At 44.2% G+C, this 17090-nt stretch overlaps 1 protein-coding gene across 2 annotated transcripts in view; it reads left to right on the forward strand.

The window, feature by feature from the left end:
- Positions 1 to 8424: 8424 nt before the first annotated feature.
- Positions 8425 to 17090, forward strand: part of COL4A3BP (collagen type IV alpha 3 binding protein) — a 78450-nt gene continuing 69784 nt past the window's right edge. For both annotated transcript variants that reach the window (XM_018567840.1, XM_018567841.1), the window contains exon 1: positions 8425 to 8772. In XM_018567840.1, coding sequence (XP_018423342.1) covers positions 8485 to 8772 — 288 coding nt within the window. In that variant the 5' untranslated portion in view covers positions 8425 to 8484. The remainder of the gene's footprint in view (positions 8773 to 17090) is intronic.

The following is a 17090-nucleotide window of genomic DNA, read 5'->3' on the forward strand; positions in this document are numbered from 1 at the left end:
CCTCTTCCTCCCTTGACTTACAAAAACAGCAAAATCCATTCCCTCTGCCAAGTCTGAGATATGCGAATAAAACCTTCCTAAAGTACAATAAAACCTTTGTTTTTTTGTTTGCATATACCTACTGCTAGCAAGCAATAGCTATATGCAAAAACTTAAAAACTTAAAAAAAAAAAAAAGAAAGTTACCAAGTAGGTAAAAACTTACCTGTGTCTCCGCTGCGTGCTGCCGTCTGAAGATCTGAAGATTCTCGAGCAGCCGTGAATGAGCATGGGTCGGGCGCATGCGCAGTAGAGGAAAGACACAAGGTAAGTCAATGCACGCAGCCGGCAGCGTGCACGCAGACAGACACCGTGGGACCCAAGGAGTCAGCGCTGGCTCAGGGACCGGCACGAGCGCTGGAGGTACTCCTGAAAACTACCGGAAAGAAGATGATCGGATCAAGAGGCATTGTTTAAAGTAAGTCCTTAAAGCAGCATTGAGGGGGTGAAATGTGACTTTAATGTCACTTTACTTCTAACCAATACAGTGCCTTTGGAATATTAGCATTCATACTGGAGCAGGTCCAGACTCACAAGATTTAAGGCATATAAATTCTTCCACCTACCTGGTAAGAGTCCATTACACATTGTCACAATCACACAATACAGCCCGGATCCAGCAGTGTCCTACATTCTCTAAGTAACTCTTTGCATTTGCAAATTTGGGAGCATAATTGCCCCTTCAATCCCAGGATCTTGACTGGAATATAAAGTAATTTCCCTTCACTTCCCATTGCTTGTGTTTGGGAGGATCAGCAGACACGAGGCACCCCAGGAGCAGATAAGAAGCACTTGTCACACATGGCCACCATCAGATCAGCAAACCCCCAGTAAGGAAGGAGGCCTCTTTTCTGGTTGATGGAACAAACACCTGCACAGGAACCTGCCACAATCTGTCAGAAAGTTTGCTCTAGTACACCAGTAGATGCCAATTAGTAAAGCCAACTAATATATATAGGATATACATAATGAATATTGCATTATAACAACATTACTTAAGCAAACACATACATATATACATATATATATATATATAAAAATTCTATGTTGGTTTTGTTTTCTTTGAATGAAGGTCCGCTGTATAGACTAAAGCCTTTCTCATTTTGTGTGTATTACTGTTAGTGTGCTCTTTTTCTTTTCAAAGAGCTAAAAAAAGAGTATTTCTGGAAGGATCCTAATCAGTAAGCCTTGAATCCTATAAAATGAAAAGCCCCAGATCATCAATAGCACTAAGCACGCCACTGTCAGTATTGAAGGATTAATGGAACTTCACAAGGTGATTTTACACAAAGGACCTTCAAGTGACATTAAACCCTCAGATTTTTTAACATAAAACAATAGTGTAATGTGTGCCTTACTGTAATCCATGGTTGTTTCCCTTCTCTTTGCTGCTCTTCCTTTTAAATCCTCATGTCTTCTCATGCTTGGGGAGAACTTCCCTTTTCAGCTCAGGGCCTCTTCCTGTAGTGCTGGCTCAGGTTACAAGCCTATACAAATGTACACACAGACACCATGTATCCATTCCTGAGACAAGGCAGTCTGCTGCAAAACAGAAGTTCTGCAGAGCATGAGAACAGATACAGATTTAAAAGGAAGAGCAGCAAAGACAAGGGAAACAATCATGGATTACAGTAAGGCACACATTACAGTATTGTTTTATGTTAAAAAATCTGAGGGTTTAATGTCACTTTCATTGATAACATCACATGAAACATAAAAATAGTAATGGTGAAGGGCTCTCCGACATTTACAGAAGTTTGCAGAAATATCCTGCTCAGAATCATTCTGTTACCTACCACAAATCATATTAGTTTACAAACCATGTTTTTTTAGGAGATCATAGGAATGGTTTCTAGAAGCAGTGGCATGGCCCACATAATTGTAAGGTGGCTTATGCTTCGTACACATGGATCACTATAGAGTACGGGGCCTGTCTGTGCCGTGTCCTGAACAGACGAGACAGAGAGAAGGTATCTGCTTGTCTCACTTCAATCACAAACCAAAAAAAAAAAAAAAGGAATTACGCTACAATGCCGACAGTAGGTGCGGCCATGCAAATCATTTCCTTTTTGCAAGTGAAAAGACCCACCATGCAGTGGCAGATTACATTAGGGTCAGAACAGGTGGCTACCCGGGGCCCCAGTATGGAGGGTTCCACAGTGCTCATATTAAAGACTAACAGGGTTTTTCACAAAAGGGTGAAGAGTTTGGAGACGGCAGGAGAAGGGAACAATCTAGGACAAAATAGCCGATTTGGAAAAATTCTCCAATCCAGCTCACTTTCCAGTTCAGCTATGTTGGCCTAGATTGTTCACTTCTCCGGCCTTCCCCAAACTCTTCACCCTTTTGTGACTAACGCTGTAAGTTTACCTTTTATTGAGGGTCTAACATGAATCATGGTCACAAAGCCACCTCTCCACTTACCTGAATCACAGGGTTCTTCTCCCCACATGCTGCTGCTCTTTTTAAAAATTCTGCACAGCCTATACAGCCAAGTCATTCATTCACAGGTCCTTTAACAGGATATGTGAATGCAGAAACTACAAGCCTATCAGGCAGGGGTACTAGTAGCTCTTAATGGAATATATGTATGTGATGCCACACCACAATTGTAGTGCATTCATTCTTCCCGCTGTACATGTTACTGAATGTCTGTACCGAGTTATGGACAGGGGCAAAACCTCAATACTACTGTGATACACTGATCGTGGTTGCAATGCTTTACTGGCTCCAATGCAAAAAACAAAAAAGGAAGATTTTTTTCTTTTATGAATGTGAGTGCATGCATTCATTTTTGGTTTTTTTAAGCTGGACTTTAAGCCATTTCCAGCTTAGGGTAGCCTTCATATAACTGTCAATAAGGGTTTCCTTTAAGATACACTTAAGATCATATACAATAAAACATACAATCGCACTGTACCTGGAAGGATAATTTCCATATTATCTGCCATAATCATAAGTGTAATTTCCAAGGAAGGGTTGCATAAGGTCTTTTTTATTTATTATTTTTCGGCATGCTGTGTGAATAGGATCACATAACAAACATATAGAGGGGTTTTCTCAAATTTAACTGCAAAAGTGAAAATGTACTGAAACTTTACTGCCATCACACAAGGGATAACAAGCCCCTATGGCAGTGGTGGCGAACCTTGGCACTCCAGCTGTGCCAAAACTACAAATCCCAAGATGCATCTGCCTCTGGGAGTTGTCTGTGGCTGTCAGAGCCTTGCAATGCCTTATGGGACTTGTAGTTCCAAAACAGCTGGAGTGCCAAGGTTCGCCATCACTGCCCTATGGGATAGCGTTTGGAGGCAACAGGTTCTCTTTATAAAGCCTGCCCTCCAATACAGGAGATCGAGCACAGCATTGTGTGAGTACACCGCTCCTGTTTCACTGATCACACAGAGCAGATCAGAGAATGGACGTTCTCTGGTCTGCTCCCTGCTTTCCACCCTGAAGTCATTTTCCGTGGTCCCGGGTCCCCCAGAAAAGTGGGGGACCCTGAAAACTACGGCGGGGACCAGTAGGCTGCTACAAATACTTAAAAAAAAAAAAAAAGATACAATAAGCCTGAACTCATAGCAGCTCTCTAACAGACAGGGGATGGAAGAGATACAAAAAGTCTGAAATCACATCAGCTCTCCTGCAGACAGGGGGTGGATGAGATACAATAAGCCTGAACTCATAGCAAGTCTCCTACAGACATGGGGTGGACAAGATACAATAAGCCTGAACTCATAGCAAGTCTCCTACAGACATGGGGTGGACAAGATACAATAAGCCTGAACTCATAGCAAGTCTCCTACAGACATGGGGTGGACAAGATACAATAAGCTTGAACTCATGGTAGCTCTCCTACAGACAGAGGGTGGGCGAGATACAATAAGCCTGAACTCATAGCAGCTCTCCTACAGACAGGGGATGGACGAGATACAATAAGTCTGAAATCACATCAGCTCTCCTACAAACAGGGGGTGGGCGAGATACAATAAGCTTGAAATCACATCAGCTTTTCTACAGACAGGAGGGAGGACAAAATACAATAAACCTGAACTCAAAGCAGCTCTCCTACAGACAGGTGGTGGACAAAATGCAATAAGTTGTGCCTGTGGTGATATTTTTGTTAATAGTGCCCCACACCGGGCAAAAAAGAGGCACATTCTTGCAGGTCCAAAAAGGCATGACAAATGCATGAAAACATGCAGTCAAAAACGTAAACCTCAAACAGCTGCATGCGCTTCTTTGCCACGTTTGTTGCGCATTGTTTTAGTAAACTCTCTCCCCACCATTGCACCTGTCAACAGACAGTGGGTAGACAAGTCCGGACATAGCTCCATCAACCATGAAGAGAGAGATGGAGAGCAGTAGGCAGGCTAGAAGGTTTTGTTGTGCAGATCACATTATCTAAGAAACCTGCTGCCTATACCAGCAAATGCTCACTAACTTAAAGCCATTCCATTGAATACATAAGTGGATCATGTTATTTCCCCCAGCAGCCTGCCATGTAAGTCCTGTCTATACACTCACATACTGACATTTCATCTCTGCATTATCATACACCTACCAGATCGTCAGACGGAAGAACATCAGCTGCACCATCATCTTATTTTGTTTTTCCCTCCATTCACTTACAGTATTAGTTTCCTCTATTAGCCAACATTCAGCTTCTTCCTGCTACCCGCGTAGCTCCTCCTACAGGAAGCCACGGCGGCCATCTTGGATGAGGGAACTCATACATTCTTAACTAGCTCGAATAATCCTATAGCTATTTTTCTTTTTTTGTCTGAGAGTAGGAATTTGTGTTTTCCTTCTGTTTCATATAACATAGTCTATTAAAAGAAATCATACTGCTTACAGCTGATAGTTGTTTTTAAAGTATGTAGGCATACCTCCCAAATTAGTGAGATGAGAGCCAGGGACACCTTCCTGCACAATGAGGGGAATTTATCAAAACTGGAGCGGACAGAATCTGAAACAGGTGTCCATAGTAATCAATCATCTTCTCTCTTCAGTTTCAATCTTCTTCTTCTTAACTGATGTTTTCACCTCTCTCTCCAGCGGTGCGCCAGCTCTCTTATCCAGCACTGACTCCTCTGTCCATGCAGGCACTTCCGATCCAGCGGTGTCTGCATGCGGGTGCACGCATCCATAGACTTACCTTGCGTCTCTGCTCGTCTCCCGGCCGAGAATCCGAACTGCGCATGCACCCGATCCAAGATTCTTTGTGGCCGCACGAGCAGTTCTGGATTCTCGGCGCGGAAGCGTGCAGCGATAACGAGGTAAGTTTAAACCTCGTTTAAACGATGTCCCCATCGGCATGGGGACAAGGTGCTTTTCCAGGGGCGACTCTGGAAAAGCACCCTCCCAGTGCTGAGGGCATGTGGCCTGGGATCGCAGGGAGGGGGGCCCTGCCAGGCCTGTGCTCGGATCAAGGGTCTAGTATGGAATTTCAGGGGGGATCTCACATTTTTTTCCCCATTTTTGGGGGTGGGGTACCTCCTTAAAATTCCTACCAGATCTTAAGAGCCTGCTATGACTTTAAGGGGGAACCCCACACACTTTTTTTTTTTTTTTACATGGGGTTCCTCCTAAAATTCCTACCAGACCTTAAGGGTCTGGTATGACTTTTGGGGGGAACCCTACGCTTTTTTTTTTAATGGGGTCCCTCCTAACATTCCTACCAGATCTAAAGGGTCTAGTATTGTTTGAAAAGGGGAACCGCACAATTTTTTTTTCTTTTTAAATGTCATTGTTTTCTTTAGTAATGTCAGTTTTGCTACAGCAGGTTCTATACATTGTACAGATCCGCCACTTTACAGGCAGTTTAAGGGGACCCCCCAGGCACGATATTTAAAGGCATTTTTCATCTTTATTGTTTCACTTTAAATGTGATGTTAAAATCACTGCTCCTTTAAAATTTTTATTTTTTAAGTGTTTTTTTTTCATTGATTCATGTCCCCCAGGGCAGTACCCGGATCCCCATACACTTTTTATGGCCAATAACTTGCAAAGTTACAAAGTTCTACCCCCATAGACTTGCATTGAGTTCGAGGTGGAATTTGAACCTCTTCTCATGTTCTCAAGTTCGAATTCGAACCAAACACGGGGGAGGGAGGGGCAAAGGGCGGGGGTGTTTGGCTCATCACTAGTGACGATTTATCAGACAGGAAGATAGAGAAAATCCACAACAGGGACACTAAATGACTTGGTCACACTAGCCCATGTGTTATACACCATACAACTGGTGTGCTAATGTACACTGTGAAGGACAATGGGATGCTTTGTTTACCTTTTAACTTATTAAAGTGTCATTCAACTCTATGCACACTGACAAGTGGTGCCGTGGGTGCAGCACATGTACTGTGTGAACAGGGAACAAAAAACACATTTGGCCTTCCGTTGATCTATGCAGATCAACTCAATAGACATGGCGAAACCTGAAGCTCTCTTTACTATTATGCAATGCACGAGTGCTTGCGATTGCCACATGTAGTTCCGTATCGCATTTTGCAATGTTAGGTGCACTGCGATCCTTTATTTCTTAAAGTGATATTGAAGGCAAAAGGTTTTTAAGCTATTTCAAATGCTGACCACATCACTTACAATGGATGCTTCTTCTACAAGTTTAAAAGTTTTAGCTTCATGCAGAAGGGCATTGGCCCTAAAATATCCTGTTTTAGGGTGGATCATTTCTCTTGCAGGGTCCTATGGAGCCACCCTTGTGTGTGCTAGTAAGCACAACAGGACAAGTCACTCTCCTCTTCCTTGCTCCCCATTTATTCTTCCTCCCTTCTCTAAGCCATTACCCTGCTCCTCCAAGCTAATACATGGACAGCTGCTGGAGACTGTGCTCTACCTTGTGATCTTGAACTAGACAGGAAGTTCAGAGAAGTGGAGCTGAGAGAGTTTGAGTCATCTGTTTGGAATCATGATGACTGTAAGTGCTTGGGCAAAATGTGTAAAGAAATACTTAGCTGGACCATGTATATTAGTTTGATCCGGATTCGTTATTGAAAAAAGAAACTCTGTCTAATACCACTTTAATAGCACTCCAATGTACCTAGCCATCTCATGTGTGTTGTATGGCACCACATCACATGGTAACCCATTACCATGCAAGGTGTGAACGAGGGCTGACAGATTTTTCCTCACTTCCTGTCTGCTGTAACGTTGTTTGTCTCCAGTATAGGAAAGGAGGGGAAATCCCTGGGTGCCCATACACCTTACAATTATCTGGAGATTTTTGTCTGCGATTGCGTTTTCGTCAGAAAATCTGCCAGTCGGTTGGGAAGTGCACAACCTCAATTATTGTACAACTGGCAGATGTTTGTCTTTCAAGCAGGCTAGAAAACCTTTGTCTAATTGGACAAAAATTGACAGGTTAGTGGCGTTGTTGTACAACAAAAATCTAATTTCGATCGATAAAATTCGGGCAGTTAGTGATGCTGACGAGCGTTAATTGCGAACTACATTGGTCTGTGCATGATGGGCAAGTTGTAAAAAAATTGAACGAGGGTGAGATGCCTGGACAAAAAAAGTTGTATAATGGTTGTAAGGTGTATGGCCACTTTAACAGAGCCCTGGACAGCAGGAAAAACCAGGGAGGGCTGCTCATGCTTTACCACTCTCTGTAACGCTAAATCAAAACTTTTCGATCAGTTTTGTGTTCGGTTTTCTATGGCTTAAAAGGGGTTACCTCTAGTACCCATCCATTGGAGTCAAAGATAAGCTCCGGGCACAAGCACTTAATTTACATATAGTCCTCAATAGCCATAAACGGTATAAATCCAATTTGTGTGCCATTGCAACACCAGATATTACATTGTAAATATTACAGTGAAATCATCACTATACAGCACATAGTCTGTACCGTCAGCAAAGCTGTGGGAGGGGCCTATAGAGCCAACTCACTACAAAGTGGGCCGATACAAGACTAGTCTTCCTGAACAAGGAGAAAGAACAGCAGTGATGGTCTTCATTACAAGAAGCTCATGTACAAAGTTTCACACAGTCAGAAACAAATACACAAAGCACACCAAGATTCAAGAACGAAGCTACATGGCTCTTTTATTTAAACAATATTTGCTTATTCCAGAGTTCAGGTTTTAAACTCCTCCACTCTAGTCAGATTCTAGATTTTCAGTAAGAAGCGCATTGTGTAGTAACCCATAACAACCAATCTGACTTTTCACAAGCGGGCTACTGTCCTGAATAAGAGGCATAAGAATGTGTACACGTCCTATTCCTGGCACCGCGCCAGCTTCCAGCATGGCCGACAGCGTCCCTCTACTAAAAAGGCGTACCGACGTGCGCACACGTGTGGGCGGAGCCTCTGCAGCCGCACCTACTATAACTTGACATAGGGGGCGGGCCAATGAGCATGGGCGTGGTCCCTTCCAAAGATGTCAGCCTAGCTTCCACGCCTTCATTCGGGGTTCTGACGTCAATGAAGGAAGATGGCGGCTATTTGAGTAGGGCAGTTGGTCGCAGCGATCCGCCGCCTGTTTATTTACATCCGGGTCTCTCACGAGTGGGGTGGGCTCCGAGCAGTGGCCAGCAGCAGCAGCCCGGAATCTCGGGGAAGGCAGCGCGTCACTTCGTGTCAGGAGGCAGCCGGCGGAGTCTGGGGCTCCCGCTCATGTCGGATAATCAGAGCTGGAACTCCTCGGGCTCAGAGGAAGACCTGGAGACCGAGTCCGGGCCGCCCGTGGAGCTCTGCGGAGTCCTCTCGAAGGTGAGTGAATGAGCGGCTGCCGGCTGGGAGGCGAGGTCACGTGACTATCTCCTGGTGGGCAACTGGTGACTTGTGGATGGAGGTGTCAGTGTATGCCGGGCTGTGCCTGCCCATCACATGACTTGCAGGTGGCATGGTTCTGTGCCAAGGTGAAAGCCACACATTGCTGTACCACACTCAAGATTCTTTGTCCAGGGCCACATTAATCTTTGCTACATCCCCTTCACACACCGTACTGATGTACCCCGGAATCCAACTGGTGAATGGTGCCACAGTATACAATCTAGAAGATATGTTGTCCGCATCCCATTCTGCTTTGGAATGTCATCTTTATTCGTATTCCTTTTAGCATGATGTGTGAACGCAACATTTCGGAGCCTCACAGGACCCCTTCGTCAGGCAAAGCGTCGGGGGCCGCATTAGGGCTCATGTGCACGGGTCTAATTAATGCTGCGTTCATGCCCGTACATTGTGTAGTTTTATGAGCCTAAATGCAGCGGTGTTGTATCTCACGGGCCCTGGTGCAGTAATCTTGTCCCGCATTCAGCTGCGTTAGGCTCTGGTAGAGAATTCTGCGTCTGTGCTCCAGTATATCTGCACAATTTCCGTGCGTGTGTATATCTGCCACGTTTGAAAACTAAGCTAGAGAATTTCACGCATGGTCGTGTCTTTTTATGCTCCTAAATACGTGTGAACAGAAGCCCTTTGCGGACTGTTACAATCTTTATTTTCCGCAGGATCTTTCTGTGAACAGCCCCTAACCTCCTTATCCGCTAACATAGGGTGTGCCAGCAGCTGTGCTTTAACTACAAATCCCATCATGTCTCTGGGAGTCATGACTCTGTCTTGCAATGCCTCATGGGACTTGTAGTCCCACAACAGCTGGAGAGATGGGATGGAGTTCCCCTTACCGATCTAACACATGCATGTGATGGCAAGAAAGTGGGCTTTAAAGACTGGCCACCACATGTATGCATCTGCTTTTGCAGCACGGTGACTGAGCTGTCATGACAATTCTTGGTCACTGCTTACTATTGGGAGGCGGGGATAGGTTCCTGATCATGTGATCATTATATTGGGCAGTCACAGCGATCACATGATTGGTAGCTTGAATCATTATACGCTGAAGATGTCGGCTCCATTCACTAGGGCGATTTCTCCTTCTATATAACACGTTTTGGATAGAAAAAAAAAGGATCTGGGAAGTATAAATCAGCTTTACACTTCCCAGGGCAAGTTCATCTGCATTGAAATTAGGGATGCACCATTTAACAGTATTTCAGTACTCGCCGATATTGATTACCGGAAGCCCTATGAAAGAAGCCTGGCGGTGTGTAATGACTTGCCACCCGGCTTCCCAATTAGCCAGGAAGCTGTCTCCATGATCCCTTGTCACCAGGTGATGAGGAAGCATGCAGCTGGCTTTCTGGCCAATCATTAAGCCGTGGGGTGGTTAATGACTCTCCACCCAGTTTCCTGATTGGCCAGTTTCCTGACCAATCAGGAAGCCAGGCAGTGAGTCACTAAACGCTGCCCAGCTTCCTGATGGGCCTTGAAGCTGGCTCCATGCTCCCTCGACACCAAGCAACGGCTTCCCAGGCAATCAGGAATCCGGGTGGCAAGTCATTACCCGCTTCCTGATTGGCTGGGAAGCCAGCTCCCTGGTGATGAGGGAGCATGTAGCTGGCTTCCTGATACTGAAAGTTCCGCTATCAGGATAGGCATCAGGAGCATTTGAGTGAGTACAAGTACTCATCCAAATACTTGGTATTGGCACTGATGCTAGTATCAGTGTTACTGAATGCCTGTACTGAGGTAAGGAAGAATCTGCAGGAGCCATAGCGTTGCACCCGCCGTCCACTGATAGCACTAGTGCCATTGAGAACTACAAGTCCCTCTGCTGCAGTGGCAGATGGGACTTGTAGCTTGCGGCTGTGTGGCTGGAGCCACGCCGAGTTAAAAAGCCGGTTGGCAGAAGAACCTGGCAATTCAGGTAAGCGGGGTGGGTCGCATGTTCACCCTGTTTCGTGTTCAACCCAAATATGGGTTTAATGTGAACCATGGACAGAAAGGTAAACATAGCAGAGGAGCTTTACCCATATCTTCAAACACATGCCTTTCGATACTTGCCGCCTTTTTGCATACCACATTTTTTTTCTTGCCCAGTCTTCTGACAGTGGCTATTTTTTTTACTAAGGGCAGAAGAATCCATCTCCCTTTACTTCCTGGAACTCTGGCACATGTGACTAGGACATGTGACCATGCACATCATCTCAGGGGAGGAAAATGCCTTTCCCTGAGGTCTCGTGAGATGACAGATGCCATTTCCCAGCAATGCTCTGCTGATGTAACCTTCCCAGGATGCAACACTTGTGCTCATTACATCACTTGTGCTAATATATGTACCAAGAAGTAGAACAACTGGCATTGTATGTAAAATAAAACTTTGTTGTCTAATGAGTGTAACATGGTTTTATATCGGCATGCTGAGGTGATTTTCAGTGACGGGGGGTAAAGGTCCACTTTATATCTTAAAAATACATTCAGTTACCCCAACTTTTAACAGTAATGTACCTTATTTGTGTATCACTCGGCTGTAGATCCTCAAATAATCTCTGAATTGGTGCTGACGCTGATCCTTCCTTCTGGAGGGGGGCTACTGGGAGCAGTGTCTACTTTACAACACACACAGGGACCATGGGGAACAAAAGTAGCCCCCCTCCAGAAGGAAGGACAGTGTCAGCGCCAATTCAGAGGTGATTTGAGGATTTACAGCCGAGTGATACAATAAATAAAATACATTTTTATTAATAGTTAAATGGTTTCTAAACCCTCACGTTATTTTGCATAAATCTACGGCTAGCAAGCAGTAGATGTATGCAAAAAGTAAAAAAACAAACGCTTTAAAAGCGGTTTATACTTAACGGTGTCTTCGCCGCGCGCTCCCGTCCGAAAATGCTCAGGCGGCCGCAAAGCATCTTGGGGCGGGCGCATGCGTAGTTCGGAATTTCTGCCGGGAGACGAGGAGAGACACAAGGTAAGTCTATGGACGCGCGTACACCCGCATGCAGACACCATGGGACAGGAAGTGCCAGCAAGGACAGAGGAGTCAGCGCTGGATCGGAGACCCGCAGTAACGCTGGAGAGACAGATGAAAAGGACAGGAAAGAAGATGATCGGATTAAGAGACATCATTTAAGGTAAGTGCTGACACTAACATTGGGGGAAGGGAAAAAGTTTTTGACTTTAATGTCACTTTAAGACACTTGAATGTATTTTTAAGATTGAACTCCTGAGTTTAGTGTCACTTTAATGAAGCAGCTGAAATTTGCTCAGTGGTTGCCCCTATCTGCTGCCTCGCACCCGACATCCTTTGATTGAAAAAGTGAAGGAGCTGGACAGAAAACTGTCACATGATCAGCACCTGTCTCCAGTCAGCGTTTGCATCTCCTGATCTATTGATAGGTGGAAAAAACCACTGCGTTCAGGTCTGTGCGGTTTTATTGTTTACAGATCTGAACGCAGCAGTATTGTATATTACGGACAGTGGACACAGCCGCACTCCTTAATATTTTACTGCGTTCAACTTCAAAATCCAAATAAAATATAAGAAATCCTTTGTACGTAATCCGTATTTCTGCGTAACATACACGTGTACGAATGTGAACGCATGTACATGCTTGGACTGGAAACTGAGTTAACAGAATGGATGAAGACATTTACAGATGTGAACATTTCATGGATGTTTACACGTCTGAACACTGAAGTGAATTAGATAGATAGATAGATAGATAGATAGATCTATATATAGATCTATAGATACATACATACGTTTTATACACAGGATCGTTTTGCTAGCAAGGCTCTGCATAGATCTCTGTATTTTTATTACATTCATGTGCATGAGTCCTAAAGGTTTAGGCTATCTGTCCCTCTTTCTCATGTATTTCTGAAAGCTGGCATGTCCTCTAATGCAGGCCATAGTTCAGCAATGCAAAATAAACATCATGGTTGGGAAAACCTCCCCGGCGGGCTATTGTATTCTGACAGCTGACACCCGCTGCTGTCTGAATACTTGAACAGTGACTCCAGCTGATTGGCTATAGTCAATGTTGAGCCTCAACAATTCAACTTTTGCAGGATGTATAGCCACCTTAGGTTGTTATATACCTGCCTGTTATACATCTGCCTACCCCAACCTGTCCGTCTAGCTCCCACTCTGACTGCCTTTAGGCGATCCCTTAAGACTCATCTATTCAGGGAAACCTATCGCACCTCAACCTGACCATTGAACTATCACATTCTCAAACAATTCATCCCCACACAGCTCCCTCATGTATCACTTCCCCCCACCCTTTAGATTGTAAGCTCTCACGAGCAGGGCCCTCCTTGCCATCTTGTCTTGAATTGTATTATAATTGTAATGTCTTCCTTATATTGTAAAGCGCTGCGCAAACTGTTGGCACTATATAAATCCTGTATAGTAATGTTTACCGGGGTAGCCAACCTTGGCCCTCCCTGCTTTTGTGGAACTTAAAGACCTATGAGGCATTGCAAGATGGGCATGATGGGATTTGTTGTTTTCCAACAGCTGGAGGGCCAAAGTTTGATGTATAGAATGGAGGATAAGATAGCAGATCTCCTTGGCGATGGCAACTACACACTTCTGTAGGACTTTCTCATGTGTTGTATCCTCTGAGTGCAGTGTGATGTCCAAGAATTGTAACTCTTATGGCAAAGTACAGCTTGTAGGATTATTTCCATGATTTGTGTGTGAAAGGTTTTTATAGACCTGGATATTTTTCCTGTGTAATATATGTGAGTGGATCGGCACATTTTCTGTTTAGCCATAGAGAAGTGACTGATGGAATTTAGTTGGCTTCAATTCGGCCTGTTTTCCTTTCTGCTCGTTCCAGAGATCACAGCTACAAGTTTTCATTGTGGATGTTCAATGAATCAGAACAGGTTGTGCAGATTGTGAAATGTCATCTATTAAAACCCAGCCTTTCAGAGATCATCACACTTTACAACTTGAGCAATCCTCCTATGTGGAGCAATACCATTCCAGTCAACATGTGGTTTGCTGCTGGTGATGAAGTAGATAAACATTGGCTTCTCTTTCTTGTCCCTTCAGTTCTTTCCATCCGCCTTTCTAGTAGATTAGGAGATCGGGATGCTCCGAGAAATGCTCATGCATTCCCTCCCTTCCTACAGTTGGAAGCAATCAGATGTCCCAGTAGTAGCCTTTGGAATTTCTCAAGTTCACTTGGGTGTGTCTGTAATATTAGCAACTCTGCAGAACACTCCTTGGAAAATATCTAGACAGAGGTGCAAAGTACACATCAGGAGTTCTAGAAATTGTTCTTTCTTCAGTTTTCTATCTAGAATGTCAGTGCATAAAGGCAGCAAGAGCATCTTTTTTATTTATTTTTTATTTTTTAAGCAGCGCTGTAGACAAAATTGAAACATCTGCCATTAATATTATACATTAAAGTGACAAACTCAGGAGTTAAATCGTAAAAATGTTTTCTATTTCCTTAACCTCTTGCCGTCCGCCCGTAGTAAAAAAACGGACGGACGGCACTGCAGCATCTGCGGGTTGCAGAACAAAAATGTATCACTCGGCTGTAGATCTTCAAATCATTTCTGAATTGGTGCTGACACTGTCCTTCTTCCTTTTGGAGGGTGGCTACTTATGTTCCCCATGGTCCCTGTGTGTGTGTTGTAAAGTAGTCACCGCTCCAAGCTCCCTCCTGTGATGGACTACAATCTCACGTTTAGTTTACTAATTGTATTGAAGTTAAAAGTCCATCATGGGAGCAAGCTTTTTGGTGCCTTCTGCTTATAGTAGTAGTATGTTACCCCAAAAATTCATCTTCTTCTTCTTCTTCTTCTTCTTCTTTTTTTTTTTTTTTTTCTTCTTCTCTCATCTATCTGGTTCCTTTTATTTAGCTCTTTATTTGCCTTTTCAATACCTGTTTATCCTGCCATTTCACATCTCTCCTTGTAGCATTATGACCACGCCAAGCATGTAAGCAGATTCATGGTCATTTTGCATCCCTTTTGGACTACAGGATGCCATGCCCACAAAATGTGTCTGTAGCTCGCAGTCCGCTATGTCACCTGCCTAGCCCTGCTCTGCCTGACACATTGTACACAAGGAGCGCATTTCCCTACCAATGCCATTTTAGCCATTAAGATACCCACTCTCAATGGAAGCCCATCCCCTGTTGCTTCCTGGAGTGATCCCGGTGGAAGTGGGCGATATCCTAACCAGAAAGGATGCACAAATTACCAGTTTTTCGGTTCCGAGTATCGATTATTTTTTTTTTCAGTACTCGTTGATACTGATAGTCAGGGCTTGAAAAATTTGATAGCGTCTCACCAGTCAGTCAAAAATGTCACCAGTCAGCATGACCGGACTATAGCCTTGCAATTTATGTTAAAAAAGTTTGGGGACAGATAGAGCTTTCTTTTGGAGGTATATAATCACCACGGGGGGTATTTTTTTTTTTATTAAAAAAAATAAATGTTATGCTTTTATTTTTTTTAATCAATCTTTCATTTTTGTATTACTCTTTATTTTTTTTTTATTTTTTTACATACAACTTTATTGCTATTACATGGGGAGCAAAGAAGCCCCCTATGGGATAGCCAATTTACATGACAGGTCCTCTTTATGGAGACATCGGGGTCTCCCAAGACCCCTAATGTCACCTAGGGACCTCCAGAGAAGCTGATGAAGCAGAGATTGGCTTCATCAGCTTCTCTAGCTGGAGAGCGACACTGAATGCAGGAAGTGATGCAATATACATCACTTCCTGCATTCGGGGACTGAGAGGAGATCAAAGGGAGTTCGTGTACTGAACTCCCTTTGAACTCCTGTCACAGAGCCATGACGGTCCCAGCCGCATCGGGCACAGTGGATCTCGGGACCGGCAACGGCAGTGACAGCTTCTGATACAAGTGATCGAGCGTCTCTCGAGACGCTCGATCGCTTGACTGTAAAGCTCCCGGCCGGCCGTGTAATTACAACGGCCGGCAAGCAGCTCGTCGGGCTCCACTGTCTGCTCGTCGCAGACGAGTGGATTTTCGAGCCCTGCTGATAGTCCCATTAAGGAAGACAGGGGGCGTGTAATGACTTGCCTCCCGGCTTCCCGATCAGCATGGAAGCAGCCTCCACGCTCCCTCCTCACCAGGTGACGAGGAAGCATGAAGCCGGCTTTCTGGCCAATGTGTAATGACGCATGTGTAATGACGCATGTGTAATGACGCATTGCCCGGTTTCCTGATTGGTCGAGCAGCATGAAGCCGGCTTTCTGGCCAATCAGAGAGCCGGGCAGTGTGTAATGACTCCTGATATTGCAAGCTCAAGTATCGAGCTTCAGAGGCATCAGAGAACTTGGGCGAGTACTCGGTATCGGCACCGATATTAGGTTCGGTGCATCCCTACTAACCAGTCTTCTTCCCCCACCCTTACCAGCCCTGAAAGCAAGCCTCAATAGCAGTCATGTGACCACTGCATAAAAGTGGGGGGGAAAAAGGTATTTGGTGTTTTTGTGTTGATTTGGAGTGATTCATTGGGCACCATCAACATTCACGTACACTTTATTAATAGTCCAGAAATAATGGGGGGTTTTAGACTTGGCTATACATAGTTACATAGTATTTGAGGTTGAATAAAGACATTAGACAATGACCTTTTTATATAGTAGACTGTAAATAATTTATCACATTAATTTCTCTTTCAGCTGCAGCTTGATTTCCCCGTTTGATATCCAGTCTTTGTGGTTAAGTGGCTGAGAGCGGCCATGTGTGCTTGCTGAATAGTTAATGTTTATACCTTACTGGTTTACAATCGAGGACCACCAGGAAACTCATTTCCTTCCTGGACATTGTTCCCATGTATTTTATCTGACCTCTTCATTAATAAATCTGTAGTTTAGATATTGGTGGCCTTTTATCACTTTTATTCTCAGGCTGCACTTTCAGTTTTGTATAGTAAAAGTGGGTGATTGTCTATTTGTGTCCCTTCTGTGAATTTTATTATTGCATTTTTTTGCTCAGGTTGCTGTTGCGGTTATTGTATTGTGTAAATAATACACAATAGCACTGCTAAATGATTCTCCCACCGTACAATCTATTCTGCGTCGTAGACATTAGCGGGGCTGTGGACAAAAGGGTGAGGAGTTTGGAGAAGGGAGGATAAGTGAACAATCTAGGACAACAAAGCTGGACTGGAAAGTGAACTGAATTGGAAAATATTTGGCCTAGATTGCTACTGTATCTAAATTTTGATATTTAAAGCAAAGCAATCA

The sequence above is a fragment of the Nanorana parkeri genome, unplaced genomic scaffold (genome assembly GCF_000935625.1).
Source record: "Nanorana parkeri isolate BGI_ZX_2015 unplaced genomic scaffold, ASM93562v1 scaffold1101, whole genome shotgun sequence".
NCBI classification, from domain to species: Eukaryota; Metazoa; Chordata; class Amphibia; order Anura; family Dicroglossidae; genus Nanorana; species Nanorana parkeri.